General features: G+C 35.2%; 1 protein-coding gene across 3 annotated transcripts in view; it reads left to right on the forward strand.

Annotated features, from left to right (window-relative positions):
• The window catches only part of LOC150096016 (uncharacterized), a 381,411-nt gene that overhangs the window by 98,355 nt on the left and 259,337 nt on the right, over positions 1-23,719 (forward strand). For all 3 annotated transcript variants that reach the window (XM_090409077.1, XM_090409078.1, XM_090409079.1), the window contains one exon: positions 3,274-3,444. In XM_090409077.1, the coding sequence (XP_090265203.1) occupies positions 3,274-3,444 (171 nt within the window). The remainder of the gene's footprint in view (positions 1-3,273; positions 3,445-23,719) is intronic.

Here is a 23,719-nt window from a genome sequence, read left to right on the forward strand (position 1 = left end):
TTAAAGATACCAAAAAATTATATTCTTGATTTAATCCTTTATCCAAGTGTAAGCAAACAAAGTTTGTACCTGAAGTAATTTCAGGACTGGACAACTCATATATAAAAGCTGATGACTTCACATCACTTGCCTTAGTATCCCATAATGCAAAGCACATATCCTTACGGACATGTATAATGCTACACATTATAGGAAGGGTCACTACCCAGACCGGTTTCGACCTTTATTGAGATTTTATCTAAGATGTTCATAACACTATAATGTCAATAAAAACTACTCTCTCAAAGACCTTTCCAGTTAACCTTGTATTTTCAAAATATTTGTTGCAAGTATTATTCACTTGGTTATACTATAGAATAAAGGTGTAGGACATCTTTATTCTTTTTTCCCTTTCCCTTAAGAAAGGATAATCAACAGCAGATTATATCGAAATATGGCTGTTTATTCCAAGAAAAATTTGAAACTTTGATACATCATTCTGATTTAAATTGCAACAATGGAGTTTCTGTACCCAGCATCTCTGATTAAACTTAAATTTAGTAGGTTACTTTTTTATATAACAAACACACACAAACAGTAACCTGTTTATCTGACCACATCAGGAAAGCAATTCATTCTGATAATTGAAGTAAAATTACATGGTGCTGTACCAGAAGTCAGTTGACATGCAAGAGTTGGTTAATTGAAGGGTCATTGTTTTGAAAGTCTGATAAATGGTAATTACAGTGTGTGTGTGTATGTATTTCAAGTTTGATTTCTTAATCCTCCAAAGTTGCTTGCTAGAATAACTGGAAAAAAGTCTTGGCCAAATTCCCATAGGTCTAATGCAACTAATTCACTGTAGTAAACCATCTGTAACAACTATTCCAAATAGTCCCAAGTTTTTTATAGTGAAGAGAGTCAATCTCTTCTTTTAATCTGTTGGTTTCAGTCTCACACATCTACAGACATTGGTATATGCATGATAGCCATTGCCAGCACTTAGCTGATGTATAAAACTTATAGTGAAATATTTGTACTTAATTTTGTCTGGTTATTAAAACCAAGTATTTTTTATTACTGTAGTAAGATTTGACCCTTCATGACAAATCCTTTGGTTCATCTATCGACTAGAAATAAAACACTTGAAACAAAATTTAGTTTGTTGTGTTTGTTTGAAGGAGTAAATGAAAGATAATTGTGTTACATATTTTATCATAAAATGTAATGGTAAAATGATGTGACTGTTTTATATTTGTGACATTATTCTTTAAAGCATAATGTTACTAAAGTACTAAAAGTTTGGTAATGTTAATCATCTGATTCTCACATTGTAGGTTATAAATTATTCGGTAGGAGTTGTCCTATTTTTTTTTTTTTTTTTTTTTTTTTTTATAACCTGCTGAGATCACAAGATCAAAACAAGCTTGCTAAATGTCTTTTTGTGACTTGTGACATTTTATTTATTTTTTTGAGTTGCTAATTTACTTGTCTTTATATTATTGCTTAATTGCTACCTAACAATTATTCATGCTATCCTTTCCACCTTAGCTAAATTGGTGATGTAATGTTTTCTGTATCATGTTCCACATCCTCATTCATCCTGAAGTCTGTGAGCATAACTTTTATTGCTGAGTTTAGTGTTAGATCAGCTGTCTGAATGCTAGAGTATAATTTTGGAACAACACTAGAATGAGATGCATCTCATTCTGGTATTGGTAACATGGATGGTAAGTGAGTTGGCTTTGATCACACCCACAAAGAAATATAAAAGTACAGATGTGTTTACAATATTAAGGTATCATGCTAACTACCATGACTTAATAAATAAACAAAGAGAAAGATGATTAGCATGAAAAGAAATTTATGTTCTCTGAAGGAATATCCTAAGGCAGTTAAGTAACAGCTGTTACTTAATAAGCCAAGTTAAGAAGATTAGTGTGAGAGTATAAGTACAATATTTGCTGGTCAAGATTAATATCCTGAGGAAGCAATTAAAATTATAGGCATCCAAGTGTATTGCTACTGTTGGCCATTGTCCAGTGTCATCAAAAATTCTAATTGTTTAACAATTTTTCACCATTCTTAAATATTATGATAAAATATTTCTCCCATTCTCAAGTTCATTTGGATTGATTAGTATTGAGATGAGTAGTGGGAATCTAAAACTGTGTGTTTTCAAAATATGGGTTGATGCATTTCTATTGTAAATTTCTTTTATTTTTATTTGCTTTTTTGGTTAAGAAGTTCTAGTATTTTGATTATATTAATTTTAATCAGATATTAAAAATATGCTGAACATTTTCTAGGTATTGGTAACTGCACTATCCAGCATGTACTACAAACCATTCATCTCTGTAGACTAGATCTAAATATTGAAACATAAGCAGTCAACATAATGAAAATTATTACACAGTAACGGATTAACACTTCCCTAACATTAGTACTAATCCATTACTGTATAATAGTTTTCATTATCTGTGCAGACTAGTTGCTTGATGATTGGCTGCCAGCTGTTAACTCATCATTGACTTTCCAGTTATTGGATCAGTTATGAAAATAGTCTGATATACATATCAAATAAAATGTTTACACTGTAAGAACTAAAATAGTCTACATTTCACTCCCATAAATGTTTAGATACCATAAAATAGTGCTATTCTGTTCTCAGTGGAATTAGTTTTCTCAGCTGTTTGCAAAATAAAATCATTTAATAGAGAAATCCTTGTTATTAATTGGATACCATCCATATTCCAGTTAGCAAATCAGATATATTCATAGCAAGAACTGAGGTACTCGTATCAAGTTTTCCTCCATTTAAATTATTAAATAGAGGAAAATTTCTTTACTTGTTAACCATATAATTAGTTTGTGTTTGATTCAGTTAATTATTATCACTGTGAAATTCACCTATTAATTTTTTAAACTTTCTCAAAGATTTGAATAATTTTCACCAGACACATCACTCTGTTAAAAAGTTAAGCAACGATCAGTTTGTTATAACCTATTCAACGATGGGGTAGACAAGAAAAGAGCTTGTTTAAGAGATGTTGTGCAATTTATTGTTTGAAAAAATTAAAAAAAAAAAGCCAAAATGACTTGTTTCAAAATCTATAATATACGAAAGAAATGTGGATGTGGGGAATGATAATAAATTGCAGTGTTTAATACACTTTTGTTGATTTTAAATGCAGTGCCAATAAATTTAATAAATGAGAGCAAGAGACTCTTGAAGGTGTTTTAGTCCTAGTTTTCTCTTGTATTAGATTTTAATTTTTTAATCTCCTCTTTCAGCATCCAGATGGCAGAATGATGCAAATTAATCTTACTGGGTTTCTGAATGGGAAGAATGCCCGTGATTTTATGTCAGATTTATGGACTTTATTAATAAGTGCCCAAGATAGTGCTGATGGAATTCCTTCTATATTCTTAGAGCAGAAGAAAGAAGAGATCAAAAAGAGGCTGGTAAGTTTTATCAAGATCTTTATTATTTTGCAGGCATTCCCCTCCTTATAGTTAGAAATATTCACAGAAAGAGACATATGCCATAAATTTTGTATTGAATAAGCTTTTAATGTGCTTCAGTATATGTTAATTAAGTGTTTAGCATTTGTAGCCTATGGCACATGTGAACATTTTGTTCAACAGTCCTAAATTTTTAATAATGTGTATTAAGAACCTATTAACTATGTAATTGTATGATATAGATTTAAAAATAAAAATGAAGTCATGTCTGTCCTATATGTCATTTAGCAAAATATAAACTGCAACATCCATCTGGGATACAATATAAAAATTGTAATAACACACAAATTTGTCATGTTGTACCATCATTTTGTATATTGGTTTAAGCCAATAAGAATAATTTGATTGGCTAAATCCCAAATTGCCAGCCCATCCTCGTTCATTCAGTATCCAGGTAAATACCCAACAGGGTGCCACGAGAAGGTGAGGATTGGACATTAGGTCAGAATCGCTGGTCGGTTCTCCACATTCCTTTAAAGGCTATGTGGAGGTCTCCTCTCAGTTATACAGCTTTGACCCTTAAGCATATCAAAAGTTCCTGTCAAATAAGTCATCTTGTGCTCTTAGAGAATATAGATGTAAATGTAAGAAAGCGAAACACTGTGTAAAACTAGCTAAACAAAAGTCATGGGAGGACTTTGGCAAGAACATAGAAAATAAATATCAAGAAGGTGGTAGATATTCTGGAGGTTGTTGAAGAAGCTTAGAAATGGAGGAAAGAGTGCTGTAAAAGGAGTTAGAGATGATGAAGGTGACATGAAAACAGGAGAAAAAGATATCCTTGAAGTATGGAGTAATTACTTTGAAAAATTGCTAAATGAAACAAGCAGTGATAGCACAGTGGTAAAAAAAACACTCAACAGGCACGCAGTCTGGAATACATATCCATACTTGAAGGAAAAAGCCATCAAAAGCTTGAAATGTGGAAAGGCAGCAGGAGTAGATGATATTCAGAAATGCTGAAGTATGGTGGTATAAAAGTCTTACAGTGGCTGCACTGCATAGTTCAGAAAGCCTGGACAGCGGGACGAATTCCTGATGATTGGAGTAGAGCTCTAATAGTACCCATATATAAAATGGGAAATAAAACTGAATGTGAGAATTACAGAGATATTTCCCTACTGAGTGTTCCTGGCACGATCTATGCAAGTATATTGGAGAAACCGTTGAGAAGATTTGTACAAGAAAAGCTTGGTGAAGAACAAGCTGGATTCAAGCCAAATAGAGGCTGTTGGGATCAGATCTTTACTTTACGACAAATAGTGGAGAAAGCATGGGAATATAACAAAGATCTGTATTTAAGTTTTGTTGATCTGGAAAAGGCATATGACAAGGTGCCAAGAGAGAAGCTATTCAATACACTACAGTTATACGGTATCAATGGGGCATTATATCAAACGATACTTAGTCTTTATTTGAGTTGTAAGTCAGCAGTTAGAATTGAAGGAAGTACAGGAAGATGGTTTAATGTTAAATCTGGTGTGACACAAGAATGTACATTATTCCCTCTGTTATTCATTATCTATATGGATCACTTTCCTTCATAATGTGATCCATATAGATAATGAATAACAGAGGGAATTAAACATATCAGAATTGGAGATGTTAATCTCAGACGATGTTATACTTCTAAATAAATCCGCTACAAGTTTGCAAGATTTCCTGACTAAATTGAATAACTGTTGTAATAGATATGGTATGAAGATCAGCATTAAAAAGACAAAGACAATGAAAATAGGTAGAATTGTTGAAAATGTCAACTGTGTTGTGAATGTGGAACAAGTAAAACATTTCAGCTACTTAGGCACGATTTTTACTGAAGATGGTAAATTAAATATGGAAATAGACAACAGAATCAACAAAACTGGTATGGTAGGAAGTCAGCTGAATAAATTCATATGGAATAAGAGAGAAATTAGTTGTAACACTAAATTAGCAGTATACAAGACAGTGTTCAAACCAGTTTTAACTTATGGATGTGAGAGCTGGATCAGAAGTAAAACACTTGACCAAAGACTAGAGACCGTAGATATGAGAGTCCTGTGAAAGATTAGAGGCATGAACAGATGGGATCAATGGCAATATCATATTAAAAACGAGGATATTAGGAAAGAACTTGACATCTTAGCATCCAGGAATGCATTAGCAGAGCTAATCTCAGGTGGTACGGTCACTTAAACAGACTGGGCGAGGAAAGATTAGCAAAACAAGTGTTCTCTGGTAGGTTGGCAGGAAAATGACCCAGAGGAAGACCAAGATATAGGTCGATTGATACGGTACAAATTGCCTTAGACAATAGAAATATAAGATCTGGTAATGTTTGAGTCTTGACAAGTAACAGACTGATTTGAAGGAAAATTGTAGATAGGAAGTTAGTAATGATATAAATTTTTCATGTAGTACTATCATATCCTGTACACCCCTTGAGGGTACATGTCAGGAATTTCATGATGGTGATGATAATAACACACAAAAATACACAGTAAGTACATATTTTTGTGTTTGTTATTTGTGTGGGTGCTTTGAGCTTTGGCTGCTGGGTGTGAAGTGTGAAAAACACTGCTTCTCAAATCTTGGGGCGCTTCACACAACTGTATTTATTTAGATTTGGTTTGTTTTGTAAATCTTCTGCTGAATCACAAAAAAAAAGTTTATATTTATAGCAGTGAATCCTAGTAGCTTTTCCATTTGATTCTACATAACATATGTCAAAGGCATGGTTGGCTAAATGTGACTGACCATAGTTGTGGCATTGAATGTATTTCTTGTGTTCTTTAAGGTGAATGTTAACTTATTTTGGCATAACATAAGTTGCAAGACCAAGGGATTTTGTAAAAACCTGATAAGGGCAGCTAGCTTTATATGTAGTTTGAAAGCCGTGCAGAGATTACATTTCTCTAAAGTTCTGGCTATTTTTTATGTGGTGCATGGATAGGGACTAGGAATAGTATTGTTGTAATATGAATGTTGAGAGGGATGTTAGCTGGTGGGAGGAACAAGTATTTTGTTAATCTTTGTTTGGTTACTTAAGATCTCCACGTAGCTATTTAAGGAATGTGGAGATTCTGACCTAATCTCTAATCCCCACCTTCTCATGAGCATCCTGTTAGTAGGTATGCACATGTATACCAAAAAAAAACAAGGATGGGCTGGAGATTTGGAGAGCAGATTTGGGATCTAGCCAACCAAATTGTATTCTTATTGGCTTAAACAAAAACATAATGATGGTACAACCAGAAAGAATATCCTACTCTCCGAGGTGTTATCTGGTTAAACAAGGCCTACTCCAACTCAACATCAGTGTGGTTCAAGATTGGCACCATCAACACAAGAAGCATCAGTGGAAAAGAAATAGAACTAATAGAAGAATTGGAAAAGAAATGGAACTAATAGAACTTATAAAAATATTTTTACTTAACACACTTGTTACTCACATGCCACCTAACAGCAGTTGTCTATAAGATAGATAGATAGCACATGCAGTTTATGGTGTACTTTTTTCAGTCTCGTTTTGTTTTCTGTTCAATACGAGTTTGCAGTGCATTGGTACACTTCAATAATTTTTAATATTTGTGTGCACTGGTAGATTACAGTCTTGGCTGGAAAAAGTGAACCTGATGTAAACCTGCCAAAATTGGTCTAGTCAAGAAAATGTAAATTATAAAGATATTAAATTATAAAGAGATATGTAGCTGTACAAAACGGGTGTGTGTTTGGGGGGGGGGGGGGCGGATGGATTCTAAAATGCTTGACCACCTTAAGTGCCTTTGTAATGCAGCCTGCTATATAGCTAAATTCAATAAACTATTTACTGATCTCAAAAACTTGATAGCCCTGCAGATAAGCATGATATACACTGAGTGACCACTTTATTAGGAACACCTTTCTATTTAGAAAAAGAAACCATTCCTGAGATTGAGTCATGTGGCTGCAGTTTTCTATATAAATCAGGTAGACAGGCATCTGATGGTTTTTGTGTTTGATGAGTCAGAATAGATAAAAGGTGCGACTTTGAGTATGGTATGACTGTTGGTTCTAGACGTGCTAGTATCTCATAAACATCTACTCTTCTGCACTTTTCATACAAAGCAGTGTTTAGGGTTTATTAATGGATATAATAACCAGGCAATTTAAAGCCAATGGCAGTCATGTGGATGGAAACAGCTTATTGATGCACAAGGTCAGAGAAGAATGGCAAGGATTGTGAAACATATTAGGAGGATCACAGTCAATCAAATCACAGCTCAGCATCAGTGGCCAGAACATCATTTTGGTTCACACAGTTCATCTCATGCTGTCATGGATAGGGTACAGGAGAAGACTTTCATCTTAGGTCCCAATTCTGTTAGCTAAGAATAGGAAGATGAGGCTTCAGCGGGCATGTGATCACTGACACTGGACAACTGGAAAAATGATGCCTGGTCTGATGAGTCCTGGTTTGTATTGTCATGCTGATGGGAGAACCAGAGTATGGCAGCAGTAGCATGAGACTATGGACTCTTTCTGCCAAGTAGCAACAGTTCAGACTGGTGGCAGGGGTGTAATGGTGTGTGAAGAAAGCATTAGGTCACCTGATATCAGTTGAACACTCCCTGAATGCTACAGCCTATCTTAACATCATTGCTGATCATGTTCATCTATTCATGGCTGTGGTTTGCTCATTCTCAAATGAGTATTTCCAACAAGACAAAGCACATAGCATGTTAAAGTGGTTAAAGGAACATGACAGTGTGTTTTGTTTACTTCAGTTGCCAGCTCAATTCCCAGACCTCAATCCTATAGAGCATCTCTCGGATGAGTTGGAACAAGCAGTTCACAGTAGCACCGTACTACCATCCAGTCTGCAACAGTAGGGTGATTCCATTGTGGTAGTGTGGAGACAAATATCTCAGAGGAATTTAGTTTAATCAGCACCTCAAAGAATCTAGGCCATTCTTAAGGCATAAGGGATTCCCACTCATTATTGAACGTGGTTCCTGATAAACTGGCCATTCAATGTAGATACAGGTCCATTAGAACAATAACAGAATGATATGAAATTGTCAGTTATTACTGATGTCATTAAACAAGAATTAGTTAAAGAAATCAAAGAGCTCCAGTAGAGTGTCTTCTTCTAGGTGCTTCTACAGATATCTCACATGAGAAGAAACTTGTCCTTTATGAGATACATTGATAAAATTGGGAAAACTGAAGGATGCATCATTTCCATAATTCCTTTCCAAAACACAAGAGCTGTGAGATATTTGCTATTTTAGAGAGTGAAATTAATACCTTTTTATCATGGAAGACTGGTAATTGGTTGTTAGGCATTGGAACAGAGGGAGCAGGTAATGTGCTGGAAAAACAACTGGCTAGTGACAAAATTAAAGAGAATTGCCACATTTTATATCAGCACACTGTATTGCACATAATTTGAATCTGACTGTTTTAAATTTTATTAAAGATGTTTCCTTTGTTGCAGAAATTGAAACAGTAGTTAAAAAAAATTATACACCTTTTACCAGAATTAACCAAAAAAGACTGAAAGAATCAGGAAGAGCAGCAGCCATTGACAAACAAATATCCCAAAGTTTAGTTATCTGAATTCAGTAAGGTGGATGTCTAATAGTGGTAGCACTGACTGCACTTGTTATCGACTATTTTGTAGTGATAATGCATTTGGAGGAAATAGGCAATGGAAAAGGGGATGATGCCACAATATCAAAAGGCATTTTTAAGGAAAATGAAGACATACTGCTTTACAAATGGAATCCATTTTTTGTAGATTTTTAAATTTTATTTAAACAGCTATCAGTGATTTTTCAAAGAGGAAACCTGATTAGTCAAACAAAATACCATATGGACTTGAAGGAAACGAAATACCACAACCTTCTGAGAGGAAATTTTGAGATAACATAAATAGTGTAGGTGTATATAATGGTCTACAGATAATGCATGTAGAGCGATTTGAATATATCTAGATGGATTGCTATGCGTTCCCTTTCTTCACCCCCCCCCCCACCACCAGCAAACTTCTATATGAAGCAGTTTGAAAACCAAGCACTCAACACAGCCACACCAAAATCAACACTTTGACTGTGCTATGTTGATGTGTTTGCTGTCTGGCCTCCTGGTCCAGACATTAGATACATTTTTGGTGCCAACATCCTAAATTAATTTCACTATAGAAAAAGAAAGTAATAGCCTCTCCTTTTTTAGATGCACTAGCAACATGACTTCCTAATTGTTCATTATCCTTCTTCAGCTATAGAAAACCTACTCATACTGTTAGGTATTTACATAAACAATCACACCACCACTACCCTTCCCACAGTATGGCATCCTCAACATTTACCACCGAGCCAAGGCTATTTGTTCAAATGACAGTCTTTGAAAATGAGCGAAACCTTTGCAATACTTTTTTAGCCAATGGTTATGGTCTATATGAAATAGAAAAAAAAAAAAAATGTTACTTCCCCAATCCCTCTTACACACAAGATCGTAGCAAAACCATTCCCATCCTATATGTTAAGAGTACATCAGAAAAAATAGCCAAATTTCTCTGTAAATGTGATCTCCATACTACTTTCAAACCTTTCAGTCAGCTAGCTACTTTCATAGTTTCTCCGAATAATCGAAAATACATCCTCTTGAACATCCGGGAGTGTATAAAGTTCCTTGTGCCTGCAGTTTAACCTACTTGGGACAGACTGGTAGATCAGTTGACATCCACCTTGAAGAACACAAAAATTACATCTGAGATTATCTGTATGGCAAGTTGTGATTGACCAACCATGCTATGGATACTCCTTCATACATAGGATCAGATAGAGAAAAACATCTATATTACAAAGTTGTTACTGGTCTGAGAGGCTATTCTTAGAATCAGCATCAGCTATGATGCATTCTCCCAACCTCAACAAGTATGGTTGTATTAATTTATCAAAGATCTGGGAGATTGTCATTGTAAGACCTAATAGTTGACCTTTCTAAATTAACTTTGTAGTTATCCGACCCCCCGTGCGGGGACACCTGTAACCCCCATCGGGCGCGTCCCCTGGTGGCAGATCGGGGAATGCTCGTCATAGGTTACCATGAAGGGTAGGAGGGAAATAAAATACCTCCCGCGGACCAACAGGATAGCACTTCCCTCATAGGCCGGTCTGGGGGCCTCGAAGGTGGCAGCCCTACCACCAGACTCGGGTGCTGAAGGCTAATCCCCTGCACACCTTAAAATTTCACTCATTAAAAGAAATAACAAAGAGATAGCTGAACTGCCTAAATGGTTAACGACAAAGCGAGGAAAAAGGTACATGAGATATGGAACAGTGAACATTAAAAGTCTACATGGAAAAGAAAACGAATTAATTGATGAATTTAAAAAATCAAGATTGGATTTGCTAGCAGTCACAGAAACAAAAAAGAAAGGTCAAGGTTGCCAGAAAATGAAAGATGGGTATATACTTTTCTATTCAGGGGTAAACCCAAGAGAATGGGGAAAACAAGGGGTAGCTTGCATAATTAAACCAGATCTCAAAGAATATATTACTAAATGGCAACTAATAAACGAAAGGTTGTTGATAATCACTATAGATTTTAAATCAGACAACCAAGTATTCACTGTAATTGTTGCATATGGCCCAAACGATAATGCCAATAAAGAAATTAAAGATGAATTCTTCGTACTCTTACAAAAAACAATTGAAGTTCAAGGGCATCATACTACTAGGAGACCTTAATGGCCGGGTAGGGAATCAAGTAGATGAAGAAACGAAACAAGTGTTGGGATCACAAGGAGAAATAACCCGGAATAATAATGGAGAAAGAATAATAAATCTTTGCCTTACAAATAATTTAGTGATAGCGAATACTATGTTCAAGCATAAAGAAATCCATACGTTTACCAGGGAAGAGCCCAATAGAAACGAAAAATCTATAATCGACTACGCCATCATAAGCAGATCGTACTGGAAGTATACAAAAAATGCAAGAGTCTACAGAGGTCCTGAAATAGGCAGTGACAACTACTTATTAGTATTGGAAACAATCCATAAAATAAAAGTTGAAAAATGTAGAAAAAGTAGCAAGGAAACAAATGTTAAGATAAAGAACTACAAACTAAAGAAAGAAGAAACAGCCATTGAGTATAAAAGTAAAATAGAAGAGAAGATGAAAGAAGTAGAAAAAGAGATATATGAAGACCAAGATGTAGAAAACCTATGATACAGGTTCAAAACACTTCTTCTAGAAACAAGCAAAGAAATTTGTGGTGTATCATTAAATAATAAACAGAAGAAACATAAAACACCCTGGTGGACTGAAGAACTAAAAGAAGAAATTAAAAAGAAAAAGCAATTATGGAAGAGATATATAACATCAAAGCTGCAGGTTGATAGAGAACTATACAACAACCAAAGAAATAAAGTTAAAACCTTAGTGAAAGCAGAGAAAAGAAAATGCTGGGAAGACTTCGGACATACTTTAGAACAAAATTTTAAAGGAAACCAAAAACTCTTCTATAATGTTTTAAGAAGAATGAGGTCAGAGAAAGAATGCCCCATAAAGTTTATCAAAAATAAGGATGGAAAGTTACTCACAAATTCCGAAGACATCATGGAAAGATGGAAACAGTACTTTCAAGAATTATTGGAAGATGCAGGACAAGGAAAAAATAGAACCCTAAGAGCAAGACACACAAGCAAAATAGAAGATCAGAGTGAAGAAATTCATGCAAATGAACTGTTAGCAGCAATAAATAAAATAAAACTGGGCAAATCAGCAGGCCATGACCAAATAACACCAGAAATGGTAAAGAATTTAGGAACGAAAGCCATAAAATTTCTTTTACACCTATTCAATGTTGTATGGAAAAAGAAAATTATTCCCAAAGACTGGGAAGTAGCTATAATAATCCCCATATTTAAGAAAGGAGACAACCGCAAATGTGAAAACCATAGAGGAATTTCGCTTTTAACGTTCCAGGAAAATTATATACCCGCATTTTAGAAGCGAGGCTTAGGAATCAAATAGAGGAGACGCTGGATGAAATGCAATATAGCTTTCGAAAAAATAGAAGCACACAGGATCTTATCTTCAGTCTTAGACAAATATCAGAGAAAACATTGGAATATGGAAAAGAACTACATTCATGTTTTATAGATTTTGAAAAGGCCTTTGACCGAGTTCCCAGACACTTAATATGGCAAACATTAAAAAAAAAACAAGATACAAGATAACTTAATAGCAGCCATACAAAGCCTCTACAAAAGTAATAGAAATTATGTAAGAATCTGTAATAATAGATCAAAAGAATTTGAAACAAATGTAGGAGTGAGGCAAGGCTGTATCCTCAGTCCTCTTCTCTTCATCGTAGTAATGGATGAAATTTTAAAGGCATGCCAAACAAAAACAAAAAAGTTCCACTTAGGATACAGGAAACTGAAAGAAACTAGGATTTCACATATGGCTTTTGCAGATGATGTAGTGATTCTAGCAAATACAGCTGAAGATCTGCAGTACAATATCAACATTTGGCATGAAGAAACAAAGAAAAGGAATATGACCATAAATATCAATAAAACTAAAACAATGATCATACCTAGAAACCAACAAAAGCACACAATAAAAATAGAGAATCACCAACTGGAACAAGTCCACTCCTTTAAATACTTGGGATCTTATATACAAGAAGATGGTAGACTAGACACAGAAATTAACAACAGGATAAGAGGGGGAACAAAGCTATTCTATGCAATGAAAGGCCCACTCCTAGATAAGAAAGAAGTCACCCAAAATACCAAAATGGCAGTGTACAGTTCAGTGTTTCTACCAACATTAACATACAGTTGTGAGTCTTGGTGTTTAACAACAGGAAACACAAATAAACTACAAACAATTGAAATGAAATATCTCAGGAAAGTGGCACAAAAAACAAGACTAGACCGAATAAGAAATCAAACCATAAGAGACAGCCTTCAAGTTGCACCTCTGAATCAATTCATAACACAAGCCCAAATGAGATGGTTTGGACATCTCAATCGAATGGAAGAAGGAAGAATAGCAAAAACTGTATACGAAAGCCAGAAAATAGGAAAAAGAAACATAGGCAGACCCAGGAAAGGTTGGCAAAAGGAAATTAAAGAAAAATTGGAAAAGAAGGGAATTAACTGGAAAGGAGCAAAACAACAAACCTTGGACAGGAAGGGAATTAACTGGAAAGAAGCAAAACAACAAACCTTGGACAGGACGGCATGGAAATCTCTTTGGCAAAGTCTCGACGCTTAAAAGTATAAGAGATCATAGACGAAGAAGAAGTTATCCGACCCACAGAGGGCACCATGTAAGGACATTAGGTGTCATTTACAATTTAAATTGTTTCTACAATTACTTAGTTTAGTGTTGTGTACTTGTTACTTATCATTATGCTCTGATGATGATGCTGCATAGAAAACCAGTGAAATATTAGTGAGTTTAATAAATGTATTTTTTTCCCTCTTGGTGTTGGTTATACTGTTAAGCATTATTATGAATAATGAATGATACCTAAGCCTTTCTTTATGTAATAGATGAAGGAATAATGTATTTGATAAAAAGATTTAGTGAAAATGAATCAGAACTTGCCAAAACTGTCTCAGTATATTTATATATTTATCTGGCCTGAAGATATGGAAGAATTTGGGGTGAACATTTAAGGAAATATTTTGATAATAATGAAGAAACGATTTCAATAAATTTGGTGAATGAGTGGTATGCATTCAAAGTTTTGGGTAAGTATTTCAACATACAACACCTCTTAAGAACAAGTAATAAAGATAGGCTTCAAAACTGTTTGCAATTGCAGCCATTATAACAAGTATATCATCACGTCAATGAGGTTTTAATCAAATGAATCTAATAAAAGGGAAGTTGAGGTCAACAGTGAATCTCTCTCTCCACCCTGAATGCCAGAAAATAGGAAAAAGAAACATAGGCAGATTATTGATGATACCAAAAGTTAAAGGACTTTATTCCAGTGAATGGGTTTTTTTTTTTTTTTTTTTGTGTTGCTCCCAATCACTTAAGAGTATTTCCAAACCTGTAGTAGATTTTTTTTTCTAGTTTAATCAAGTTTATATATTTGTTTGTATTTTTTAAATTTATTTTGCATAATCCAGAAACCCTGCTTTAGAGACGAAATGTGAAACTTTTTCAAGCTACTTCAGCCCTTCAATAAACAGGGCAGTAATCTCACACTAGGCAATGAAATTCACCTCCCACAAAACATCCGTGCCCAAGACTGGATTTGAACCCGTATCCTGCTGGTTGGAGAGTGGGTACACTAACTACTCAGTCAACCAGTCAGCAATGATTGATCCCCAAGTTGATAAGTGGTAGTATTTTGCAATTAAGAAAAGCCATACTGGAGGACCTATGAATCCTTATGTAAATGAACTGTGTTGTGGTGTACATTTTAAACTCACATTAAAGGAAAGAATATTTTCTGTATAATTACATGTAATGTGTAGTGAGAATTAAAGAATATATTACTTTATTTTCTGTCATAACATTGATTTTAAAAAGATCACATACAAAACAATATTTATATAAAGTAGACCAATAACTGTACCAGGTGGTAGATGGCGTTGGTGTTAGATGATGAAGGTTGGTGGAGTAGTGAGACGTAGAGTTGTAGAGTAGATGCCCTCCCTCGATGAGTCTTTGGACTCCCTGGAGGTGTGATATAATAATAACTTGGACTAGTACAATTTTATTATCCCAAGGTATCTTGGAGCTCTGGGTGAGAGTATGGCAGAGAGCTGTTGCCATCATGTGTTCCTACCTGGTGTTATTATCTGAAATGTTTTAAGTTCTACAGTCAATCCTTCTAGGCTTTACAACCAAAAGCCAGAATCCGTACCAGGAAAAAAAAACATCTGCAGACCATTATATCAGCACTGTTAAACTTCTCATTTTGGATGATGCATTTGGTCAAAAAGTGTTCAAGCATCTGTGTGACCCACCCTTGTCTATCCAATCAGGAAATGGCATAATACAATTCATCACAGCATATCACAGACTTCCAGCACTATGGACTAGTCATAATATTCTTTACACCAGTGTAGTCTGTTGTTGATTGTTGTGAATGTTTTGCTTATGTTCATCTTTTCTTTTGCAGAAACCAAAGTTGTGTAGCCCTTCCTGCTATTTACCTTTACTCATGACTGACCCCAAGATTTCTACTTATCACTCTTCTTTTAAGCATGTATTGCTGCAGTTCATTTTGGAGTGATATAGTCTTTTTCAGGATCACAAACAAATAGGTCCTTGATATGATATCCTGTGATAGCACTTTCTTCAGAAGTTCATTTTTTGACATACTTTTGACAGTTGTACTGATGTATAGGTCAACTTTAGAGTACATCTTATATAGCTGTATGCCACTGTGGTGACTGAAAGTTCGCCAGTGTTTCATTCTAAACCAGTGGTGGTACAATACTTCTTTCAACATGTTTATCTAATTCCCTCCCCTACCCCTTTACTTATTAGCTTATAGCCAAGTAACCTGACTTCTTATACACAGACAAGTCTCACTTTGAGTTAAGTTCCCAGGTTTACTTGCTTGATTGTAAAGGCTATGTTTTCATTTCTTGATATATAAATGATTTCATAAGTATAAACTATCATCCTGGAGACTTTTATTTAACATTACCATGGCCAAATTTCACAGGGGAACATAATCCTTGTTTTTAACAAGGGTTACAGATTTCCCATTCTATGGGAAATAAATTCTCACTTGATGAGTTTTTGCTTTACATACTTCCACTAGGAACATATTAACTTGGAAAGTTGGGAACTACCTGTACCTAATTTTGGTACTGGTATAGTATGCCCACACTTTGTAGAGCTAGGCTTGGCTTGGTGCCAAGAATAGTCGATTCATGCTGAAGGGAAGAAGGAAATGAATGATGTATACGAATTGATCGCCAACATGCAAAATCACGTGCTTTCATGTCTGTCGCTGTACTAGTAGCAGCTTGATTTTTGTTGTCGTTTTTTTTTTTTTGTTATTAATTTGTATGATGGATCCAGTACAGTCAACAAGTTCTGGTGTTAAACCTTTCAGTAGCTCTTGCAAAAGAATATTGAATAATGTGCTGACATTCTGTGAAAAAGAATCGTTAGAAGGCAGTCTCCTTGTTCCCCTTTCTCAAGTCATAAAACGTGCAAGTGCAATTACTGGCATATTGGAGTTGACTGTTAAATGAATTCATAGGAAATCAAAAGATGAAGGTAAGCCAAAATTTAAATCTCCTGAAAAGTGCCAGAGAAAGAAAACCATAGAAAACATAGCTTTGAATGATTTTGATGTAGACGTTATAAGAACTATTATTCACGAATTTTAATGGTTCGAGAAAAGAGTGCCAACTGTTTGCCATCACAATGTAACTGGGGATATTGATATGTCGAAACTTTTTAGGCTTTCAGAACAGGCGATTGAAAGTATTACAGTTCAAAACTGGGGAAAATATTGCTCTCGTGTCACCTCATTGGAAAATACGTATTGGGACAGAGATGGAATTATCGAAGAATTATGCGAACCTTTGGTGATCAATTTAAGTGAAAGTCATGGCGATTTGGACCAATTCAGATGACTATGAGGATTAAAAGGATTTGATAATGGCATTTTTTTTTTCCCAACTTTTTTTTTGCATCGGTTTGTTAAGAGTCACAACAATTCATAAATAATTAATTGGTTTAGGACATTAAAGTGTCTCAGTTCTCTCAACTATAAGTTTAGAATATCGAAGTTCATTTGAAAAAAATTCTGTTTTTCTGTATAATTATTTTTATTTTATACAAAACTTTCTTAAAAATAAATTTCGTTAAATTTTTGTTTTATGTTATACCTTTTTTTTTTTTAACTTTCTTAATACTCTACATACAGTTTTTCCAACTGTTATACAAGCAAAATAGTTACCACTTTAAAAACTACAATGTTCGTAAAAGAAAAGCTAAATTTTCCGACCTGTAATAATAAACAAACTAATCCCAGAAGATGGATTGATTACCTTATTATCGGAATGGATTCTCCTTTTTGTGACATGCGTAGAAGTGTCGAAGGGTCTCGAATCTGTGGGCGTACTATAATCTCTGTAGCCTGCTATGCCATTCAATGTATGTGTTCTTTTAGCTTTTCTCAATTTGTTTAACAGAAATTAAAACCTTGCTACTTCTATATGATAGGCTTATACGTTGGTTATGCATGTCTAAATAACTTAGGGAATTGAAACAACGTAGATCCGAATATAAATTAAATAATACTTTAATAGATATTTCCGATATTTCGGCAATGTCTCATTGCCATTTTCTAAAGGAACTTACAAAAGGCAGGAGCACAACAGGCTCTAACAATATAGTAACTGGAAATGAAGATATGAAGCTATCTTTCTCCTAGAAGTCCTGATGGTGCCCTCTGGCGGTCTAAGTAGGCATTCTTGGCCGTTGGGCTGAAGGTCTGCTGATGTATGCCTCCCAAATTTGGGGCAGTCGCATACAACCAAATTTGTTGAGGTTTGGAGAGTTTCTTAGGGCAGAGGCTGATTCCATAAATAATCTTTCGAATTTATATTTGCTCCGGTGTATTATTTTTGCTTTCTTCCACTGTATTCTGTGGCGAGTATCCAGAGCATGGTCTGCAAGACCAGAATGGCTATATTTGTAAAACCGGATGTAGTCCTTGTGTTCAGAACACATCAGAAATGATGTGTTCGCTATTTGGCCACATGGCTCTGAAACACTCCTCTCCTTCCTCACACACTTAAACAACCAACATGCCAGAATCAAGTTCACCCTGGAAAAAGAGGAAAACAACTGCCTCCCCTTCCTAGACACACTAGTCACCCGCCAGCCTGATGGAACTTTGGTTTTCTCAGTTTACAGAAAACCCACCCATACAGGCAGATACATCCACCAACAATCCCCCCCCCCCCCCCCTCACAACAATATGGAGTGGTAAAAACACTATACAACAGGGCTAAACTAATCTGTTCTAACGACATAGCCCTTAACACTGAACTAAATCACATCCTAAACACTTTCTCAGCCAATGGCTACCCCCCCCCCCCCAAAAATCCAAATAATATTAAAACCTACAAACCACAGCCCCCCTCCACAAAAAAGATTACTCTAAATCCATCATCATTCCCTACATCCGAGGCACCTCAGAAAAAATTACCAAAATTCTAAAAAAACATGACCTCACCTCCTGTTACAGGCCTTACAGAAAATTGGCATCCCTTATCCGCTCTACCAAAGACCAACCACTTCCCCTAGACCTACCTGGTGTATACCAGGTCCCTTGCAGTTGTAAACTGTCGTACTTTGGCCAAACAGGCAGGACAGCGAATATCAGAATTTCTGAACACAAGGACTACATCCGGTTTTACAAATATAGCCATTCTGGTCTTGCAGACCATGCTCTGGATACTCGCCACAGAATACGGTGGAAGAAAGCAAAAATAATACACCGGAGCAAATATAAATTCGAAAGATTATTTATGGAATCAGCCTCTGCCCTAAGAAACTCTCCAAACCTCAACAAATTTGGTTGTATGCGACTGCCCCAAATTTGGGAGGCATACATCAGCAGACCTTCAGCCCAACGGCCAAGAATGCCTACTTAGCCCGCCAGAGGGCACCATCAGGACTTCTAGGAGAAAGATAGCTTCATATCTTCATTTCCAGTTACTATATTGTTAGAGCCTGTTGTGCTCCTGCCTTTTGTAAGTTCCTTTAGAAAATGGCAATGAGACATTGCCGAAATATCTATTAAAGTATTATTTAATTTATATTCGGATCTACGTTGTTTCAATTCCCTAAGTTATTTAGAAATGCTACTTTTATATTAGACCAACTCTTCATTAGTCAAACTCTTATAAATTTTCTTTGCATTTTAAATGGCATTAAAAAACGTAATTTTTTCCAAAAGGCATCATTGTTACTTATTGAAGTATGGAGACACCCATCAGTAAATTTTAAGGAATTTCCATACTACTTTATTTCAGTCAACCTCATTACCCACACGTGACCATCTTACCATCACCTGAGCTGATGGCAGGCTGCATATGTGCGAGTGCTTTGCATTTGTTGAGCTTTTCCAGCTTAACTCTACAACTAATGCTGGAGTCCACAAGACTGTTCTCTCTCTTACATACTCTCTTCCTTCTATATGTCAGTGACCTTAGATTGACTGCAAATTCAATATAGCTTCACTGATGACCTCACTCCTCCAGGTAATTTAACAAAACCATGTATTGCATTAACAACACAACCTCCAGAATGTCAGTTTCTACTTCCCTAAACTCTGATCTCCAAATCATACTTCATTAGGATAGAGAAAGCTTTGTGAGTTTCATCGCTGTTACAATTTGTCCTGATTATTTATCACATTCTTTTTGACCCTTTTCTACCAGTCTTAACTTTTTCTTTATTACTCAGAACCTATGGGTAAGAAAGCCTAGGCACTATCCATTTAGTCAGCATTTAATAATTCATTTATAATGTATTTGAAAGAATTTTTTTATTAAATCTTATGACACAGCCTGGAGATATGACATATTAGAAAATCTCTATAACCAAGGTCTCAGGGACCTTCCTGTATTTATTAAAGACTTTGTCTAGCCAACTTTTCCAGGTCAGAGTGGAAAGCATGCTATCTTGGCCATATCTTCAAGAACAGAATATTCACCAAGGCTCTGCCTTAAGGTGTTACACCTTTTGCTATCAAAGTTTCTCAGTCATTGTACATAATGCTGTTTATGTTGACTTCATAAAAGAAGTCACATTTTCATATACAAATATCCAAAAGGAGGCTACTCGTATATGAAAATATGATCTGCATTACTTCAACCTTAGTCACCTCTGGATCTGGCTCCCACTGATGAGACCTCAATAAAGGTCGAAACTGGTCTGGGTAGTGACCCTTCCCATAATGCATAGCATTATACATGCCTGGAAGGAGATGTGCTTTGCATTATGGGAAACTAAGGCAAGTGATGTGAAGTCATATCACCTTTACCACGAATTGCCTCAGTCCTGAAAATACTTCAGGCACAAACTTTGTTTGCTTACACTTGGATAAAGGATTAATCCAAGTATATAATTTCTTGGTATCTTTAATTTATGGATCTTGAAAGTTTATTTTTCACTTAGTTAGACTATAATAAATTTAGTTTAATCCTTTATCCAAGTGTGAGCAAACAAAGTTTGCACCTTAAAGTATCTTCAGGACTGGGGTAAGGTGGTACAACCAGGCAACTCGTTGCAAAGGTGGAGCAAGTTAAGACCACTCCTATCGCAGTATCTCCCATAATGCCATCTCCTTGTGGATATGTATAATGTTATGCATTAAGGGAAGGGCCAGTCCCCAGACTTGTTTCGACCTTTATTGAGCTCTCTTCAGTGGGAGCCAGGCCCAGAAGTGGAGATACCAGGCAGAAGCAATGGCGAGATCATCTTTATCTATAGGAGTTATACATATCTGCAAGGTGATGTGTTTTGTATTATGGGAGATACTGAGATAGGAGTGTTGTTAGCTTGGTCCACCGGTGTTGTACTACCTTATCCCAGTCCTGAAGATATTTCCAGGTGCAAACTTTGTTTGCTCACACTTGGATAAAGGATTAAACTAAATTTATAATTTATGGATCTGCTAGGACAATGGAGTTATGCTTCACATGTCTCTTTTATAGATGTTCTATGAGCAAACAACTTTTATAGAGGATTCTTGTCTTGTTCTGTTGAACTCTGTTTAGTGCAGATAACATGCTCATCAAGTCTATTCAGGCTCATGATATTTAATAGAGACATGTTCTTCTAGACCAGCGTTTCCCAAGCTTTTCTTATCCTGAAATTTTCACAGAACACCTTGGTTATTTTGTAATGTATTAATAATTAATTATTAATTAACAATTAAACATAAACATCATTAAATTAATTTGTGCTGATTTTCATTGACAAAATCCCATTCTGATCATCAAAAATTTATAATATTATTATAAATACTGACGAGCGAATGCAGATGTTTTCTCCTGTGTGCTGGTAGTTTCCCCCTCCTTTTGTACATCCTGGAGATTGCTCTGTAGGCTGGTGGTGGATGACTCACTATCTGGTGCGTCACAAACACCTTCAATATGAGATTTCTTAACACCAAAATTAAACAAAGTCCCTTGTCTCTTATTCATATTAAAATTTAAATCTGCAGGCCTATTACTTTTAAAAAATCACGGCACTACGGTTTCGAAACTTTCACCCTACAATACGAACTTGTGAAGAAAGTATTCAGTATTACTAGATTTGAGAACCGGATACATACTACCTTGATCTTCAATTTCAGTGGAAAAATTTTCTTCCTTGCTGATTGGTCACTAACTTTTGCAACACAGATGTTATTTCGTTCAGTTTTGAGAACAGAGGATATGCCGCCTATTATTGTAATCGGCTTGCAGGCAATTTTTATGACCGGTCATAAACAGTGGTATTCCCTTTCTCGAATGTTGAAAGATTTCGATGTGTGAAAATTAACGATAATTCATGAATATTTCCATGTTTAAAAATATGCCGCTTGGTTACTGACATTTGCTACACAGATGTAATTTCCTTCAGTTTTGAGAACAGAGGATATGCCACCCATTGTTGTAATTGGCTTGCAGGCAATTTTTATGACTGGTCATAAACAGCATGTTCCCTTTCCCAAATGTTGAAAGGTTTCAATGTGTGAAAATTAATGATACTTCATGAATACTTACATGGCTTGGTCACTAGGTCTGAGCTTTTGGACATATTCACGAATATTATTCTCCTCAGAATATTTCCACTATAAAATATTTATTCAAAAAATGCTTAGAAAACTAAAATGACAAATTCCAGGAGAACTTCTTGCGAAACACTTATTCACCTTCTGCGGAACACAGTTTGGGAAACCCTGTTCTTGACAAATAAAGGCAACCTTTCCAGTTTGTCCAAAATAAGATGAGCTGCAAGAGCAATCAATGAGAAGCAAGAAATGTGAAAGTTTTTCTGATGGAAAGGGAGGGAAAGGCAAGAAAAATGTTGAGTGGTTTTAAAATTTTTGTTATATGTTCAGAAATACCTTTCATAAGACATAGGAATGTGAGTTATTTCTTCTAGAAGAGCCAGAGATTCCATAACTGGTAAATGCTTTTTTGATGAAGGAATAATTAAAATCATTTGATAAGGTGCACTTTATATATTGTAATTTTTTCTGTAAAAGAATCAGAAGAATATAAAGAATGAGCATGATGTTAATAAGGTCTTAATGGTCTCAACCTTTTTGTCTGAGAAGGTGATGAGATTCAGCATGGATATAGCATTTATTTGAATTTATCTGAGTCACAGATAACGTTTGAGTACTGGTCCTAATATGACTTACGAGGGAATTAAACTTTCATTTTAAATTATCAACAATAGAATTAAAAGCATGGTAAGAAGTTGATGGGATATGAAGAATAATATTAAAAAATTCATCCACTAAAATAGATTTTATTGCATTCTTGATAGAATTAGTTTCCTTAGTTAAGACGGCTAAAGATAAACTTGTCATTAATATATCTGGCCATCCACTATTTCCACAGGATGAGTTCATTGTTTTATCAAAAGGATGTGACTGCCGTTTCTCCTCAAAAAAGGTATCTCTTATGGATTTTTACACTGTATAGATAGAAATACCTTTCATAGAGGCCTTCAATCCTTATCTCTTAAAACAGCTTACAAAATTTGGTTCAAATATGCAAAATGTTTTTTAGTGCTTGAGCCTCCTTTAAGTTTCTTTTTCTGAATTTCAAGTCCTGAAGTTTTTGAAGAATAACAAGAGTTTTATTATTGCTAAAGCAAACAAAAGAGAATATGATGGAAAATATCACTATTACTTCAACACTTCTTCTCATAGGTCTTTGCATCTGATCCTACTGGTAGCTAGATGAATAGGCTTAATTTTCTTATTGATATTATTTTAGTTGTCTTACATTAGCTACTAAGGCAGCACTTTTTAAAAAATTTTCTGTTATTGTTTGATTGCCGTTCTGTAATTCTATACTGAAGATACCTGTCGTACTTGACAAAAATTCTACAAATATAACTTTTAGCGTGAATTTTCCTCTGTTTTTATAGTTTGCTACTATTATGCCAATTCATGATATTCCAATATTAAAACTAAAATATTGAAACTGAATGAAATATT

This window comes from Typopeltis vanoorti, chromosome 19, assembly GCF_054136105.1.
Source record: "Typopeltis vanoorti isolate ZY-2024b chromosome 19, IOZ_Tvanoo_1.0, whole genome shotgun sequence".
Taxonomy (NCBI): Eukaryota; Metazoa; Arthropoda; class Arachnida; order Uropygi; family Thelyphonidae; genus Typopeltis; species Typopeltis vanoorti.